The sequence below is a fragment of the Cinclus cinclus genome, chromosome 4 (assembly GCF_963662255.1).
Source record: "Cinclus cinclus chromosome 4, bCinCin1.1, whole genome shotgun sequence".
NCBI classification, from domain to species: Eukaryota; Metazoa; Chordata; class Aves; order Passeriformes; family Cinclidae; genus Cinclus; species Cinclus cinclus.
In genome coordinates, this window is record NC_085049.1 from 25,674,974 (window position 1) to 25,692,945 (window position 17,972).

A 17,972-nucleotide genomic window follows, 5' to 3' on the forward strand; every position below is an offset into this window, starting at 1 on the left:
ATCTGCTGTCATGGGGGCTGAGCACAGCAATGCAGGGATAGATGGGCACCTTGGACTTGCTGCTGTAGCCCTTGCAGAAAGATCTGAAGGGAGAGCCTTCTTTTTCCTTTTTTAAAATCTTTGCTTTGAAGTACTCATTTGGAAATGCTTGAAACTTAATGAAGCACATGGGAGCTCTCCCACTGCCTCCAGTGGGATTTGGATCTCTCCCCCACTGTCAAAGTGTGGCAGCCAGTGCTGAGATCAGGAGCAGGAGACAGGAGTGACATTGAAGTCAGATCTTTAAAACAGGCAGAGTTCTTGCTAACATCAGCATTCCCTGCCTGTGTAACATACAGCTGTGAACATCGCTGTAACTACTCACTGCTCTCTGTGGCCATTACAGGTTTCATGCAACTTTGGCCTTGATAAACAAAAAAATATGCCAAATAAAGTCTTGGAAACTGTACTCTCCCATGGCATTCACAGTCATTTGTAGGCCATGTTTAGTGGTGCTGATCCCTGCAGGTTATTCTGGAGTAAAGGGGCCCAGCAGCATGGCTGAGGCTGCAGTGCCTGCTGAGATTAATGAGGTGGAGACCAGTTGTTTCTGCTTATGATGGCAGGTGTGTGATTCAGGGGTGCCTGGCTGGTGGGGGTCTGGAATGGGGCCCTTCAGACCTGCTTGATGTGGATCACCTAAGGGCAGTGAGACAGCAGTGGGGTTTTACTGCACCCATGGGCTCAGTGGAAGGGGAAGGGCTATGTTGAGCCATTCAGTTCAGTGCCTCCCACCCTCTGGAAAAGATGTGCAGGGGTTGTGAGTACCAAAGACTGCAGAAAATTGCTATTCCATCTATGCCTCAATTGCTCCTTATTCTGCCTCAAATTATTACCCTGTATTCTCTGTCATCCTTCAAGGCCCTTGTAGGAAAAACTTAACATTCCACTTAGAGTGTGCTACAACCACAGGATTTGCAGGTGTCACTGGTGTCACCAGTCCCTGTCTGAGCAGTGAGGTGTCCCATGAAATGCCTGGATGATTTGCAAAGAAATTTTTTGCAGCTATGTCCCTCCTTACAGAGGAAGGGCAGACACCTTCTTTGTTTGAAACTGGTTTCATCACTCCATGCACAAAGTTGCATCCCCTAAGATGCAGGAACTGGTGTGTGACATCCCATGTGGGGCTGTAAACAAGCCTCTTGTGTCTCAGAGGAAAACAAAAATAGTGTTTTCTGCTGCCAGACAGTGTGTCACAGGAGAAAAATCCTCCCCTGGCTCCTGTAGCCAAACCACTGGTGCCACATGGGGAAAAAGGGATGACAGCAGTCACCCACAGTTTCTGTAAAATAGGGCAGAGCATTCAACCCTGCTGTGCCAGAATGGGCTGCCGTGTGCCCTTGATCTCTTCCTCTCTGCTCCTCTCAGTGTGTGCATGCCAAAAGGTCCAGTGGGTTGAAACACCTCATGCTGCTTTTTGTTTTTTAATGGGTGGGTGCCAGATGGCCACATGACACCAGAGCACACATATAGTGCCCAGACATCTGGCACAGCTCTTCCAACAGAATCCATCATGTGGTCCCCAAGGGGAGCTGAGAGAAGTTGTACATGCAGCTCTCTGCTGCACAGAGAAGTCAGTTTAACATGTCATTGCAGCTCAAAACTAATCCCTGCTGCTGAAACCCTGCTCGTGTCTCCATGTGCCAATGCTGAATGTCATGGATGAAACTACAAATGAGGCTGTTTATTCCAAGTCTGGAAAGGGACTGAGACCTTTCTGAGCTCAAACATGTTTGGACTCCATGCTTTCACTGGGAGCCAGGCCTGAAATCCATAGCTAGGTTGTAACTGTTCCCAAAGCCCTGGAGTTTTTTCAGAATACTCTTGGTCAGAAGAAATGTTCAGTGTATTTCAGTGTGCGCCTTAATAAGGCATATGCTGTACTCTGTGAAAATGGAGCTTCTGGCTTCAGTACAGGCAGTGTGTGAGTAATCTCTAACTTCAGCAGCAGTAGCAACACCATTTTAAACAAAACTCCACATTTTGCAAGACCTTGTTGTGTCCAGCTGGAAGCTGATAGATACATCCCTTGAAGAGTAATTCTCACAAACCTTGCTCCCGGCCATGAGTGTTGCTCCAGTTTTTCTTCAGTTGAAACAAGCAAGAGACAGTTTTCCTTCTGGTTATTACTCTTCTTGAAAGTGGTTGGGAGTTTTTTTGCATTTTTTAAAAAATACATCTTATGCAACAACTTTCCCAGAAAGAAGAAACCAACTGTGTCTTGTTAAAAAGAAGAGTGAAGAGTAGGAGTGGGTGGACAGTGCCTTCCCACACTTCAGAGCAGTTTCCCCCATGCTTCTGGGCTCAACTTGTGTATGTGGGTCCTGGTGTGTGCCTTCTCTTTAAACAATGTATCCTTGAAGTGAAAGAGCCAGGATAACATAATATTTTTTTCTTTAAAACCCACAGCAGGTGCAGCTGTGGCTTTAGCTTTGGAAGTGACTTTCTGAATTTAAATATATATATTTTATAAGGCATATTTTAATAATTATTTTCACTCCATAAGTGGATTTCTGAAACTGACTTTAGGATCAAGCAAAACTTTATGGCCTCCAAAGTTTTATTGAATTCATACAAAATCGTAGAATCATTAAGGTTGGAAAAGACTTTTAAGATCATCAGCAAGTCCTAACACAGAACATTTTCAGCTCATCTCAGGATGATGGTTGAGCTGAGGTATCCATCATGGCTTACGCAATCCAATGTGTTGCTGCTGCCTCACAGACTGGCTTCAGATTTTGACATTTTTTAAGATGGTTCTTCCCGAGAGTAGCTGAGAGTAATGAGAGTTAATATGAGGGGATATCAGCTTTCAGAGAGGAATTTTCCTTCGCTGGATCCACATAGGTTTGTAATCTTACAGAGATATGCTGACCTATTGGGACAAGAGGGTGATTCCCAAGGAGGGAGCAGCTTGGTTAGCCAGAAATCATCTCTTACTCATGGGAAAAAACATAAATCTTGCCTTCAAACCCAAGTTTGTTGTCTGATTATCCTGGTGTGGGTGTACAGTGCAGTCATTTGATTCAGCTTCTGCTTCTGTTTAGTTTATGTATCAAAAGGCCCGATGCTAATGTGTGGCACCAGGGTGTTACCACCAGTTTGAGATCTCTCCTCGAGTTGCAATATGAAAAGAGTCTTGTGATACCATGTCAGCCTGTCATCCTCCACTCCCTGCTGGCAATGCCTTTTGTCCCTGAGAGATCCACCTCCCAAAGTTCTGGAAACACAGGACCCTGCTTCTTGCTAAAGGTGATCATCCAGATTGGTGTGTTTTTAACACTGGAAGATAATAGGGGCTCATTTATGGCACGCCTTGGCATGGCATCTTCTTGCATCGGGGATGAGTTCTTTGGCAGTAAGAACAACCCATCACAAATCACCATTCCCAATCCAAAATGAATCAGTTTGGCTTGAAAAGCACAGCTTCTGCTCATCCTTTGCTCTCTTGATATCTCCTGAGTTACTCAACATTCATGGTTTTGAGATTTTTCAATGTGGTAGTGGTAGAACTAGAATTTTTCAATGTGGTAGAACTACTAGTGGTAGTTCTAGATGTTTCATTGTAATAATAAAAGTGTTTTTTGACATAATCACAGGACTCTCGGAGCTGGGCATTGTGGTCAGAAATACTAAGAATTTGTCACACTGCTGCTCGTAGTGGGTCAATTGAAACTTGAACCCAAGCACAGAGATTGGTTGTTATTGTTGTTTGTTACATCATTGTGAAGTAAGACATAAACCTGGGACAAGCCGCATGTGAGACCTGGCATAGCTGAGTCAACCTTTTCTTCCATTTTTTCTTGGCGTCTACAAGTGAATTAATTATATGTGCTCCTGCAGCTTTCACGATTACTAGGAGAGCCCCTCCTGTTTATTTTGTGCTCAGGTGAAGGGGTGGGAATTGCTCTTTTGGGTCGGATGCTTTCCAGGAGGGTCCGGAGGAGGGGACTGCGCTGGTGACAAAAGCGAGGGCGGAGATGGCCGGGTGTCACCTGTGTGGGGCTGTCCTTGCTCCCGGTCAGGTTTATGCTGCTCTGCATCCTCCCCTTGTGTGTGCCGGCTCGGAGGAGTTTCGTGCCGGGCTTTGATGTGTTAATTCCCCGGAGCTGCTTGCTCCGCCTGAGGAGCGCTGCTGCTTCCCGCATCTCCCACTCCGCTCGCCTCCATCCTGGGCTGGGCGAGGGGACCTGCTGGCACTGAACCTGGGCTCAGAGGAGCCCGGAGCCCTCAGGCTCGGCTTCTGGCGTCCGTGAACGCATGAAAACAGTCATGACCAGCATGGAGTACAGCTGGGACATTCACGGGCACTGCGTCTGGCTAAATAAGGTAAGGAGATCTCTGCTTGTGCCGGCTCCTGCATTTCTCCCAGTGACAAGCCATAGCTGGGCAACGCTGGGAACGAGCCTCTCATCCTTCTCCTGTAGCAAGCACCAGCTGGGCTGCTGGTGAGGAAACAGAATATTGTGGAAAGGTTGCATCTTCCCTGCTCAGCCGTGTGTTATCTATGCTTGCAAAATGTTTCAGGTAAATGCCTCAGCATGAAGGGCTGTGTTCAGCTGCTTTTCCTTCAGAATTCACCTTTATTGTAGTGAAGCCTTTAAAATATAACGTGGGGGGCTTTGAGTGGGTTTGTGTTTTTTGTTTTTTTTTTCTTTCTCCCCTTCTCATTCTTTGGGGAGGAAGTAACCTGTAAACTTTAGTAAAAGCTTAGCAGCATGTCTGCTGCTGGAGTATGTGGAACAGGCTGCAGATATTCTGAGCAGGGAAATGGGAAATGCAGGAGAGTCTGGTTTGGGAGGGCAGAGTTGGGCTCCCACATAAACTGGTTACACACCAGCTCAGACAGTATGACCTGTATGAATTTGGGATGGGATTGATGCTGAGAGAGTAAAGCTGTCACAGGTCTGTATCACAGGTGGTGGATACTTGGCTTGGGAAACCCAGAGGCTCTGCCCAAGGCACACCAACTGATGCTGAGGTAGCTGAGGCTGGAGGAACCCTCTTGCAAGGGGCTCTAAAGCTGAGGGAACAAGCAGAACAGCAGCAGCTTTGTTTAACTGAGCATAGGTAATGTGTATTGTAATGATTTGAGCCACGTAAGCATGTTGATGAGCTCCAGTTTAACTCCAGATGGTCAGGAAAGAGGTGTTGGGAAAAGCTCACTTGCCCAACTGTTGACTCGACCGGTGGTCAAAACAGTCAGTGCAATCTGCTGTACAGGGAAATGATGCTGTGGAGCAGCAGCTCCTTCTATACAAACCAAACTGCACATACAGCAAGAGCAGTGTGATTTATGCTGCTTATTTCATCTCCAAAGCAGAAGAGAAAATGAGGGTATCGGTTGTGGTAGGCTAAAAATGAGGTTTATTTCTGAAAGGAGAATTCAGCAACTGAGAGGAAACCGATTTTTAAATTATTTTTTTCTTTATTGTTATTAGGAGGTTTAAACCAGCAGCCACTAGAAACTCCTGTCATTTGGGACACTAACTCACTTTCAGGGAAAAGGGATTAAAGACTGAAGGCTGGCAAGCTGTGAAAGTTTGATGATGCATCTACTTACTACAGGAATAATTCCCTCCCGAACAGTGTGGATTTTTACACTTAGATGATTACAGACAAAGCTTTACACACGTGTTTCAGAGATTAGTTGTGGATTGATCTTGCAGAGTTTACAAGTGCACTGGGTCTGATCTTACAAGGCATTTTAAGTAAATGCTTGACCTCAAACTTCTGTGAAGCCTCAGTGGCATTGTGACAACTATTCTTTTGTTTTTAGAATTAAAATCAGTATTGGTAAATCTGCATTTCTTCCCATACAGTGTTTTACAATTAATCACTAACATTGAAAGCACAAGCAAGATCTAGCTGCTTAATTGTAGATAGATTTTAAGTTGCTGATGAAAAGAGCCTTCTGTGGGAAATGGAAAGCCTTTCTTACACAGCTAGTAAAGTATGTTAATCCTTTACTGACTTAAATGATACAAATTTGATCCAGTACTACCAAGTGCCCTAACTATACTTGTAGACGCTGTTCAATTAAATATTTGCTTTTCTTTTTTGCTTCTTTTACTGTTTTATTTCTTTCCTTCCCCTCCCAAAGCAGAGCTGTTGCTGTGCAGGCTGAGTAGTTGCCAGGCTCAGTCCCAGGAGAGGATGCAGATTCCCTGGTGGAGAGATGCTCCTGAGGGAGTTGCTCACCCAGGTTTTGCACACACCAGGTCTCCTGATATTTTTTCAGACCTCCCTGCAGCCCATTCCTTCACGCTGGGGCTCCTTCCATCCCATCTCCTGATGCACTACTTTCCAAAATCCAGTATTTGAGCATTCCCACTCAATTTCTCTTTGGTTCTTCTCACTACCATTATTGCTCTCTTCTTTTCATATGTTTCATTTCCCTTCTTCCTTCCTTATCTCTCTGGGAAGAATATCATGCCAGGAATCAACTTCTTACCTTTGAAGACAGTCCAGAGCAAAGATCTGGGAAGGTGTCATGTGTCCAGTGCCTGCAGGTCCTGGGTCTGTGCACTACTGTAAGCAGTGCTTAGACTGCTGCTCTTGGAAATACCTGCCATGGTTTTATCCTATCATCCATTCTCCAACTGTCAACATTTTCTCCACTAAAACCAAAGCCAGGGGCTTTCTTGCCTTTTCATACCTCAAATTAAGAGTCACAGGTATTATACGGAAGTTACAACACTTTGGGCAAAAAGCAAACAATTCTTGTGTTGTACACAGAATTTTATGGGTTTGGTGTGCTACAGGAGGTGTGATTTTATGCAGATTTTAGAAAATATTTCTGACAATACCCAGAGAAGACGTCTTTGCACACAGTACACACAGCTTGCAAAACTAAAACATCTCTGCAAAGATTTGTCCCAAAGAATAGGTGAACTACCCTAAGTATTTGACAGGATGAGAGAAAATGGCCTCAAGTTGTGCCAAGGGTGGGATTAAGTCAGATATTATGAAGAATTTCTTTCCTGAAGGGGTTGTTAAACACTGGAACAGGACGTCCAGGGACATGCTGGAGTCTCCCTCCCTGGAGGGATTTAAAAAATGTGTGGAGATGGCACTTGAGGACATGGTTTAGTGGTGAACGTGGTGATGCTGCTGGGTTAATGGTTGGGCTTGATGATTTTAGATTTTAATGAGCCTGTGATTCTGTTAGCACTAATTTTTGTTTTGTGGGAGAGCAGCTTTTGCACTTGTCCTGTTTCGGGTTCCCATCACCTCTTTCTAATGGCAGGGTGCAGCTGCAGCCTGAACTCTCTCTCTCCAAATGCTCCTGCTTTAAAGCCAAGGCTGACGTGCTGAGCCAAGCGGATTTTTCCTGAGAAATGTGAACAGAGTTTAACAACAAAGGTGTCTTGGCAAGATGCTGTGCACAATGACTAACATTCTGCTTTCACACCTCGTTGGTTTTCAGACATTTTAATCGTGCTGTGAAACCAAGGCTTCCCTCCCCACATTTTCCTCCTGCAGTCGTTGGTTTACTTAATTTGTGTCTGGTTACACAGACTGGAGCTATCAGGAGAGTCAGTGGTTCAGGATGTGGTGGCTGGGAGGCAGGGAGTCGAGTCTGTGCTTTGGCAAGGAATTCCATGTTAGCCCCAGCAGCATGGAGAGGTGTCCTTGCAGCTCTGCTGCCTGTCGTGAGGGATGGACACCACCTTCCTACATCAAACACATGCACTGGATTGATAAATGTGTTGTATGTTACAAAATACAGATGCTGTTCTTATGCAGGCTAAGTAAGTTCTTGAGATGTACTGGAGGACTTAAAGGACAAGGGAACTGCAGAGCAGCAGAAGTACACAAAACCCTCAGTTCTGTTTTCACTAACAACTCAGGTCATAAAATCTGAAGGGTAATCTACTAGTTGAACAGGTAAAAGGTTTATTTAATTTTTAATTCTTTCACCTGAATTGAAGTGTTACAGAACAGAGGATCTCATGATCTTGAATGGCGTGAGCTAAATTCGGATAGAGGTCGGGGGTAAAATATGGCAAAATCTGAAGTGTAGAGGAATTTTGCCCTGGGGTTTAGTGTCTGGTTGGTCAAGTGGCTTAGTTTTGTGCTGCTAAATAATTCAGATACAGGGTCATAATTCAGATCATTGTGATGAGGTCTGGTACAAATTACTAGAAAGCATCCTTTGTTAGTCTGCTGGAGCAAATTTTGGGGGAGATATTATGGTCACCAAGCAAAATTTCATGCTTGGGAGACACTTTTGGTACTGCTCAGTGGTTTAAGGCTTGCCAGGACTCAGCCTTATTTCTTGAGAGCACTGAGGTGAGGTCAAACACTTTTACCTCCTCCTGTTTGCTTTCTGTCAGATCTTTAAGTGATGCTGGAGGGAGTTTTATTGTTTCAGGCTCAAAGGCAGTTTCTCCCACCACCCAAGGTCAGACATGTAACTTAGGAGTTTTAGCCAGGATGCTTCCTGAGGTATCCTCTGTAATCACGGGAGATTCAAAGCAGGAGGTGGAGGCTTGGAGCTCCTGAGTGGTGGTGGCCTCTCAAGGCAGGGTCGTGCTGCAGGCTCACAGGGACACAAGGATCAATCACCCAGTTTCTTTTCATCACATATTCAGGAGGAAATCAGGGCCCCTCAACATTTTTGGGTGTCTCTGCTGAGCACCCTGAAGCTCAGAGCAGCTTCTCAGACTCCTCTAAGCGATTCATGCCATGATGGGAACAAGACTTCCTTTTCTGAGCCAAGATCTGATTGTGGCGTGGATCATGAAGTGCTTTGAGACATCTTTGAATATGGATAAAATAAAATCCTTCCTGCTGCTCAAGAGCATTGAAATTATTCTGAAGAAAGTTGCTGATTCCTCTGAACTCTCTGATAGCATTAACATGTATTCTTGTTTCTCTCTAGCCTCAGGCAGCTTTACAAAGAGACGTGTTTAGAGTGCAGACGTTCACCCACACCAAGTAGAATGTGCCTGATGTAGAAGGATGTCTCTGACTGTGTGTATGACTTGCAAGAAGCGTAATACACATTTTGTAGATTGTATGTTTGGCTTTTTTCACTTGCTGAATGTCTCAGGGTATTTGTCTCTTTGCAAGTATGGCTTAGTGTTGTATAGCAATGAGTCCAAGTTTTGGAAGCAAAATACTGAATGCACAGTAAGTGAATTTTGTGGAACTGGGTCACCATAAGGTTCTTCATTTCTGCTCTTTAAACCCCTGAATAATTCTCTCCTGAATGGTGGTCGTGTGTCCTTTGTTGAGAGTTTATTTGATGTGTAACCCTTAGGAGGCTGCAGAATACTTCAAACCTGTTCTTAAATTGCGTAGACTAAAAATGCTCATTAAGTGCTCTGATAATGTTGGATGACACTGTGGCAGAATAGCTGACTATGCAATATTTGTTGTCTTTTCCAGACTAATGGACACATATCTGGGAATGGAGATGTTTATCAAGAAAGGCTGGCTCGTCTGGAAAATGATAAGGAATCTCTTGTTCTGCAAGTGAGTTGTCACCCTAATTATATTTTTCTGCTCTTGCATTCAGGAGACTGATAGTATGTGATAAAACCTCTGAGAATGTATTTGAAGTTGTGATGTCTTGGACAGTATTCAGAAGATTTGCTGGTACATGAGAATTAACCCAGGTTAGGGAAAAGTGTGAATTTAGATTGCAGGAAAAATCTAGAGGTCTTTCTTTCTGTGTATCTGTTCTCTTTGAATTTTGTTAGCGGAGCAGGTCTGCAGAGCAGCCACCTGCTTACATCCATGTGTCACCTTAAGATCACTATTGCCCAGGGCCATTCACATGACGTCTGTATCAGGGGACAGTTGTCCTGTCCTTAGGAAAGGTGACAAAGGACTGGCCAGCAGTCAGAAGGAGACAAGCAGCTCCTTGGTGGTCCTGTTCACCTGCTGCTGGGCTGGACCAGGTCAACCCTGGCTGTTCTGACTGCTGGCTTCCTCTTGCTGTTGGAGCCAGGAATACCTGGCACCCTTTGGACTGCACAGGTGGCATCCCCTGATGTGGACCCAGACTAGGGGCTGTGACAGCACTGAGCTCTGCTTTAGGCAGCTCACCCTCCTTCACAGCAGTACTGCAGGAAGAGCCTGTTGAAAATGAAAAAAATTCTGAAAAGGCAAAATGGGAGTCTGTCTGCAGTCTTAAAAATGTTGTCTTGGTCTTACCCAGCCTCTGGCTGTGTGTTTTAACCTCCTTTGCTTTTATTGTTCTGAAAAGGGGAAAGTGCTTGTTATGGTACAGTGTGCAATCACTTGGGAAGGAGAATAAATTATAAGCAGTGAGGTTTATGTGGTGGTTAAGGTAGAACTAATGGGTTGAGTTAATGTATTTTCACAGCAAAGGCATAATTATTGGTAGTAAAATGTAGCAGCCACCTCTTGTGAAAACTTCCAGTGAGGAGGGGAGCTGCAGAATTGCAGTGTGTCTGCCAGAACTTTGGCTGAAATTCTAGTAAGTGTGAGGGGAGAACCTTCCCTCATCTCCTGTTTGTTTTGACAAGTGTTGTGTCCAGTGCAGAGCTCTGCTTCTCCTCCTCCTCCTCTTCCACTCTGCATGGTCCCAGTTAATCTTTGGCCCAACCATCACTGTTGTTCACCTGCAGTTCTTCAGCTGACACATATGGCACAGTTGCAAGGTGTTAAACATGCATCCCTTTTTCCCTGCTGTCCAGGTAAGTGTGCTTACAGACCAGGTGGAGGCCCAAGGAGAAAAGATCCGGGATCTGGAGTTCTGCCTGGAGGAGCACAGGGAGAAGCTGAATGCCACTGAGGAGATGCTGCAGCAGGTATTTCACAGCTCCATGTCTGTCTTGTTTTCCTTCTGCCTTAACAAACCTTGGTGAGAGCAGTGCCCTTCAAGGTGTTGCAGCCCTTGATGTCTGTTAACTAAGGGATAATTTTCTACCATACTGGCTTTAAAGTCTTTGTACTTAGTAATGTCAGTGCTGCTTTATACCTCAGGAATCCAGTTCTGTCCTCCTTTGAGTCCTTCCCCACTGAACTTCCAAGAGCCTTAGATTAAAGCCTCTGGCAGGATGGGTGGATTCCCCTCACAGCTCCTTGCTGCCCAGAGCAACTGTGATGACAGACAGGCTTTTTTCTTGTCCTGGCAGCCAGCCCGTGATAGTGCCCCTGTGATCCCAGATGCATCCTAGGTGCCTGAAATCTCTCAGATGGATAATAGCTATGTCTTAGGGCTTCACATGCAAGGATAAAGGTGATGCTATTGCCCACGAAGGAGACCTTTAGCTGTCAAAATAAATCACTGGTTTCTTCCCCTTGGGTAAATAATTCCATTCTCTTTATCTTGAATCAGGAGCTTTTAAGCAGAACAACTCTTGAAACTCAGAAGCTGGATCTTATGGCAGAGATTTCTACTCTGAAATTAAAGCTTACATCTGTAGAGAAGGATAGATTGGACTATGAGGATAGATTCAGAGACACAGAGGTGAGTAAACCCCAACAGGATAAATTGTGAAAGCTGTGTGTGTCTTCACATTACCTGAACATTTTCTGGGAATTTTTTTTTTTGTCAGGCAAGAAAGGGACTCATCTTTAAGGTTAGAACATGTTCCTTTTAAAGTAAAAAACATCCTTTTTGTTAAATTCTGGTTTTACCAAGGAAAATTTCCAAAGGCAGGTTTTGATTCTGGTTGTCAGGTCTCAGGAAGGATGGATTTAGGTTGGATTTAAATAAAATTATGAACATCCTGCGCTCTCCTGACTCCACATGAAACTGTCACTTTCTGAGTAAGGCATGTCTGAGGCAAGTGCTTCAGCCCGGTGCAAGTGCAAAAAGCACCCGTGTGCAGAGACACAGCACAGTAAAAGAACTTGTGGGGTTGGTAACAGAGAGTGAGCTGACTCGGTGTGGGGCTGTTGGGAAGCCAGACTTCAGACCCCAGCCTTAAGGGAGCCCAGGACCAGAGGCTTGGGGGGAACAGAGCCAGGCGGAGCTGCCATGCCTGGTAGTGCTCTCGCGGGGCATTTCCCTCTGTGCTGCAGGTCTGTGTAGCTGAACCTCTGTCGTGTTGGGAGCCAGAAAGCCTCAAAGCAGGTGGGCAAACCCAGAAAACCCCAAGTATCAGCTGAACTGTCCTGACAGGGTGACAGAGCCCATATCAGAAATAACTCAGTCTGTCTGTGAAGCAGAATGAAATTTCCAGTTCTGGATTAATGAGCTGAAGTATCAGGTGTGGGTTATGATTGTGGATGTTCCAGATGTCATTTGTTTCTAGCAGGAAAGAAGCCATATTGCCATGACAGGACACAAAATTGCCCTTTCCACTTCTGCCAGTGGTTTCCCAACTCTTTAGTTTCCAGTAAAGCACCATTCCTCACTTGCATTGCAAGCACAAGAGCAAAAGTCAGACTTCCTTTGGAATGGCTCTTTGGGCCTGTCTGAAATCTGCAGACCCAAAGTCCACAGATTGAAAACTAATGAATTGTATCTCTTTCAGATTTGAAGGATTCTTTAGGTAGTGACAGCAGTGTTCATTCCTGCAGCGCTTGAGGATCCATTTCCTTGGGTACTGCCAAGCTGTGGGATGGATTCCTGTTGCCTCCTGCTACCTTTCCCTCTAGTTTGGTAGTGGGTGTTATGTGAAGGATCACAGCACTGCCTTCAAAGCAGTTGATTTTGCAGTGCAGGTGATCTCTGTGCATGGCATCGTTGGAGAAGTTGGCAGGGGAACAGTGGGGGGAATCACTGAAGGTCTCCTGCATCTGTGAGAGGTGTGTGTAAGTGCTGGCTTCTCTCACAGCTCTCCTGGGACTCTGCCCACACAGAGCTCTGCTCTTTCATGAATTACAGCACACAGCAGATAACTCTCTGTGGGCTGACACTTACTCTAAGCAGCCCAAATGAGGGATAAACGAGCTGGCACCAGCAGTGAATGGCTGTGAGGAGGCAAGGTTTGGTCCAGATGACCACAGGGAGCAGGTGCTTTCCTACCTGGGTTCTGCTGTATGTTCATTTGCAAACACCCTGTGATTTCTTGTGCCTTCCAGAACTGGTAGCAAACGTGACTGGGCTTTGAATGATTTGCTTCCTCTATATCTATCCTTATTTTTACTGAATATTGTAGAGTTCTCCTGGACTCCTCCTTTCTTTGCTTCCGCCCTGAATTGCGGTCTCTCCATAACTTCATAGTGCAGCTCAGCCTACCAAGAAGGTGGACATGGAGCTACAGGTTCCCAGAAAAATGGTTCCAGTGTGGGGAGTACACCACAAACTGCAAATCTGTAATCTCTGTGCAGGAGGATTATCTTCTGTGAAGACTTTCCTCTTTGAAAAACTTTGAAGTACACTAAATGTCTTTGATAAAAATAACCTGAATTTTATTCAAATAGTAGTTACTGTAATTAGGAATTATATGGATTTATATCAAGGGTATTCATGCCAAAACTAATGAACAATTACTAAGATGTTTCTCCCTTCATTTGAAAACCAGAATGATGCTGTTTAGTGTGATATATATTATTACATTGTTTCTTCTTTATTTTAGCAGTTTAGGCTTAAACACTGGAAGGGATACTATGTCTTAATTTCCATTTGGTTCACTGAAATTATGAATGTCTAATTAGTTGAAAGGATCTCAGCCCTTACAAAATCTCTAAGCGATATTTTGGAGGCAATACTTACTCAGAAGTGCACAGTATTTTATTCAGTGTTGATCTAATTATATTGCTGTTTATCAATTATTTTAGAAGAGCTGAGTATTTAAATGAATATTTAAAATATTTGTCCCTGAAACACATGATGGCATTTATGTGGAGTGATTGAAACGGAAAAAGATTAATACCCAAACTAGGAAAGCAAAACTATGAATATTGCTTCTGGTTTTATTTAGGGAAAAGAAAAAAACTGATGTCTGACAACTTGTGGAGCTACTGTCTCCTACAGAATTACCATTTTGATTAAATCCTTTATATTATCCATTTGTTACTTATGTCTGCCGTTGCAACTTCCCATTCCAGCTTGGTTGGTTACTCATATTCCCCATTCTTTGTCTAAACAGATGCCTCCCTAGATCTTTGTGCTCTAGGATTTGCTGTCTAGATGTTCACAAACACCCAGCCTTTTCAAAGCTAATTGTGTACTTAATAGAGATTTGTAATTGTTCTGTTCCTTGAATTATTCCAGTATTTCCACTTTCTCAGCAGACTCCAGCATTATTTTCCTTGAGGAACACAGGTGGTCTGAGTTGGGCTGAGTTTGTGTAAGAAAATACCCTTCATGGGAGTTTATTTAGGAAGGAGTCTGCAGCCAGACTGGGCCTTTGAAGCAGCAACCAGAGGGTAAAACTGGCTCAGTCACAGGGAAATTTTTGTGATTTATCCACCATCACCTCCAATCTGGTTGCAGGATTGTTCTGTTTTCTGTGTCACACTAAGTATTTTAAAAGTCACATAGTTCAGGTGACAAATACGTGGAGAAAAGCCTCAGCAGTGAGTTCCACACATCATATTTTGAAATTGGATCATGCTGCAGCAGAGAAAAGCCCCAAACAAATCAATTGTCAAGGACTTTCAGGTGTACCTGAATTAGAAAGTCATAGATTAGCAGTAGTAATTATTAAAAGCATTAAAATGCTCTGTATTTTCACTTCCCTCATAGTTCTGAGACTTGAGCTTGGATCTTTCTGAAGAACTACAGATGGTAACTGGTAGCATCAGGTTCATTAAGCACAAAATTAATAACCAGAGGCTTGTTTGTAAGCTTAGGAAGCGTGGTGTGGGGCTGGAAGGCAGGTGTTATCAGGGACCCATGAATACCCTCTAAATGTCAGCTGCTGGCTTGTTAATTTACAAATATAAATCTCTATTACTATTAGCTCTGAAAAAATTGTGCTTAGAGCTGTTAGCTCAATGTACAGCATTGCTTGACATGGATAGAGTTTGCCTCACGTGTAGGAAGAAAAGCAAATATATGGACTATAAAAATTCCTTATTTGAGGGTGCTGAAGCCCTGTCACAGGGTGCCCAGAGAAGCTGTGGCTGCCCCATCCCTGGAAGAGTCCAAGGCCAGGTTGGATGGGGCTCTGAGCAACGTGGGATAGTGGAAGGTGTCCCTGTCCATGGCAGGGGGTTGGACCTGGATGGGCTTTAAGACCCCTCCCAACCCAAACCATTCTCTGACCTAGAGGATGAGGAGGCTTGGTGGAGCAGTCAAACTCAGTGTTTGTTTGACCAAGGGGACTGAGGGCACTCAGGTCTGACCCCCAAACCTGGCAGGATCCATCACAATGGCCAGGAGGTCAAGCTGGTCTCCTAAAGAGCTCAGATGTGAGTTTGTGATGGCTCTGAGTTTCTTCCAAACCAGGCTGAATTTGCAAAGCCCTGATGTGGTGCCATTGATGCTTAAACACAGGTGCCTTTGCTTGTAGAAACCTGTGATGGCTCCTCTGTTCAGCCCTTAGTGAGAGGGCTCTTTTAAGTGGTGGAAACACAGATTTTTACAGTGTAATTGCTTCATATTTTGAAAAAGCAGGTGATGGCTGGTGACTCTGGGATGGGAGGGACTGCAGAGGGGAGGATGTGGCTGCCACATGTTGAAGGATGTCTGCTACTGTTTTCTATGCCCATCCTTAGTTATGGGCTCCAGGCAGGTGAACAGAGAAGCAGGAGGCCTTTCCTGGCCCTCAGCACAGGGAGCACAACTTCATTTTATATCTCCCTTTGTCCTCTGCCCTCTTACATTCAGTTCAGTAACACACAAACTGACACACTCAGTTCCTGGCTATTTAGGAAGCTCTGAGTTGCTTGACTTAGTGATGGATTTGGGTGGTGTGGTTTTGTGTACTGAGTTCCTTTTATGCCTGCTTTGTTTGTTGTTACAGTCTTAGCTATTCTTCTGTTTTGTTTGCTGAAGGTCTTTGTTCTTTCTGCTTGTCTTCTTCCCTCCACTCAGGATTTGATCCAGGAAATAAATGAATTGCGGTTGAGGGTGGGAGAAATGGACAATGAAAGACTCCAGTATGAGAAAAAACTGAAAACAACCAAAGTAAGTGAGGCTGAGGGGAAGAGGCAGAGGTGGGTGTAAATCAGGCTTTAGGAATTCACTCTTTTCTCTAATCCTTGCCTGCACCCTGCAAAATCCTGAGCACTCTCAGGTCCTGGTGTTTCATGGTTCTCACTTAGCAGCAGTGGCTATTCCCAAATTTCATGTTGTGGTTTTCAGCTTGAGCATTGTTTTTATGAAGGGTAACTTAGCATGCTGATAACAGTAAATTTATTACCCGTTTAGACCTTTGTTTCACATGTGTGTCAAGAAATAGCAGTTACAGTATGTAAGGTGTATGCTGCAAGTTAAAAACAGCGTTTATTTTCTCCTAAATGTGCTAAAAATAAGCCACTTCTGAAGAGAAAGCATTCACCTAAGTGAATTCTAGCAGCCTGTTTCTCTGTCTAACTTCTCTTTTCCATTTAGGCTTGTCTCTTTTCTACCTTTAGTTTTCTCTCACTCCTCTGTCTCTGTTACCAGTCTTTAATGGCCAAACTTTCTAGCATGAAAATCAAAGTGGGTCAGATGCAGTATGAAAAGCAGCGGATGGAGCAAAAAAGCCAGATGCTAAAGGTGTGGTAGTTTCTGGGTAATGCTGGGCCTGTTTTGAATCCTTCATGTTCCACCCTTTTACTGGTCTGTCCTGCATTGTGCTGTCATGCTCTGTTCTTCATTAATTGCTGTGTGTCAATATGTAGTGTGCCCTTCCTCCTTAGATGTGAAAAGCTCTTTATGTAGATATTCCTTGTAAACAGCTTTTATATTGCAGAGGAGAGGATTTTCCTGCTCTGAAACTTGCATGGGTTATACATAATGGCATTAGACTTGGGTTAAAATCACTCCCCTTCCAAGGGAAGATTGCCCTGTCTGTAGTTTACATCAATTATTCAAACAGAACTTTTTATCACCCTTTTAGACAAAATGTATTCATGAAAACTGGCTGGGAAATAGTGATTCTTTAATGCCGTCTTCTCTCCCACATGTAAATTTCCATATCATGTTTCTAATTCAGGGGAAGAAATACACATTGACAGCCACATGCAGCTCTAGTTGCCTGTAGGTATGACAGCAGCTTCTCATGTGACCAAGAAATGGTCTTGTTTTGGAGTAGCGTGGATCCTACACTGGCAGAAATCCCATCATAATCAGTGCCAACTTGGAGCACTGGAGAATTGCAGTTATTGCCCAGCTACTGTTGTGGAAAAAGCCTTGATTTCTTGACAATTTTAAGATTGATCTGGTTTTTTAATGATACTTTAGAGAAAACAGAACCAATTTCAGGAGATTCTGTAGCTGGGCCAGAGTTTGGGTTGCAGCCATCACTGTGCATTTGCAACAGATCGTCTGAGGGTAGCTCAGGAAAATACCTAAGCCACAGTATTCTAGTTTGGTTTATTCCCTTAAGGAGTCAAAATGTCTTTTAGAAGCTGTAAATGCCAAAATGAATGAGTCTTGTCTTGTTTTGCTTTGTTTACAAACTGAATTACAAATTTACAAATTTACAAATTAAATTTTCAGTGTTGGGTACTGTTGCAGTGAGGGTCCTGTCTTAATGATGCTGTTGCACAAGATATCCTCGGACATCAAAGAAACATGTTACTAAATTGGGTAGGATTTGCCTCAAATTTTAAAAAGCTAAATGCATGGATCTGTGCCAGTCACTTGCTAGTGCAGATGGTTAGATCTAAGTTAAAACTTAACAGCATTTTTCTAATACACCCCAACTCCCCCAAACACCATCTGTCTTATTGCCGAGAATCTCAGATCCAAGCTTTCTTTCCTAATGCTTCATCAGCAAACTCAAACTGTGGCAGAGGTCCCACATTTTTGTCTGAACTGCTTTCCAGTATGTGTCCATGTGCTTGCTGGTTTTGTGATTGATTTTTCTTCCATAGAAGCAGGGGTAATTTCTGAAACTGTCCTCATC

General features: G+C 44.0%; 1 protein-coding gene across 3 annotated transcripts in view; it reads left to right on the forward strand.

Moving 5' to 3' along the window:
* The window catches only part of PPFIBP1 (PPFIA binding protein 1), a 45,171-nt gene that overhangs the window by 3,417 nt on the left and 23,782 nt on the right, over positions 1–17,972 (forward strand). For 2 of the 3 annotated variants that reach the window (XM_062490948.1, XM_062490949.1), the window contains exons 3-6: positions 9,436–9,522; positions 10,713–10,826; positions 11,357–11,488; positions 15,953–16,045. In XM_062490948.1, the coding sequence (XP_062346932.1) occupies positions 9,436–9,522; positions 10,713–10,826; positions 11,357–11,488; positions 15,953–16,045 (426 nt within the window). Of the gene's footprint in view, positions 1–9,435; positions 9,523–10,712; positions 10,827–11,356; positions 11,489–15,952; positions 16,046–16,525; positions 16,619–17,972 lie in introns of all 3 variants that reach the window. The other variant, XM_062490947.1, reaches the window with a different exon arrangement.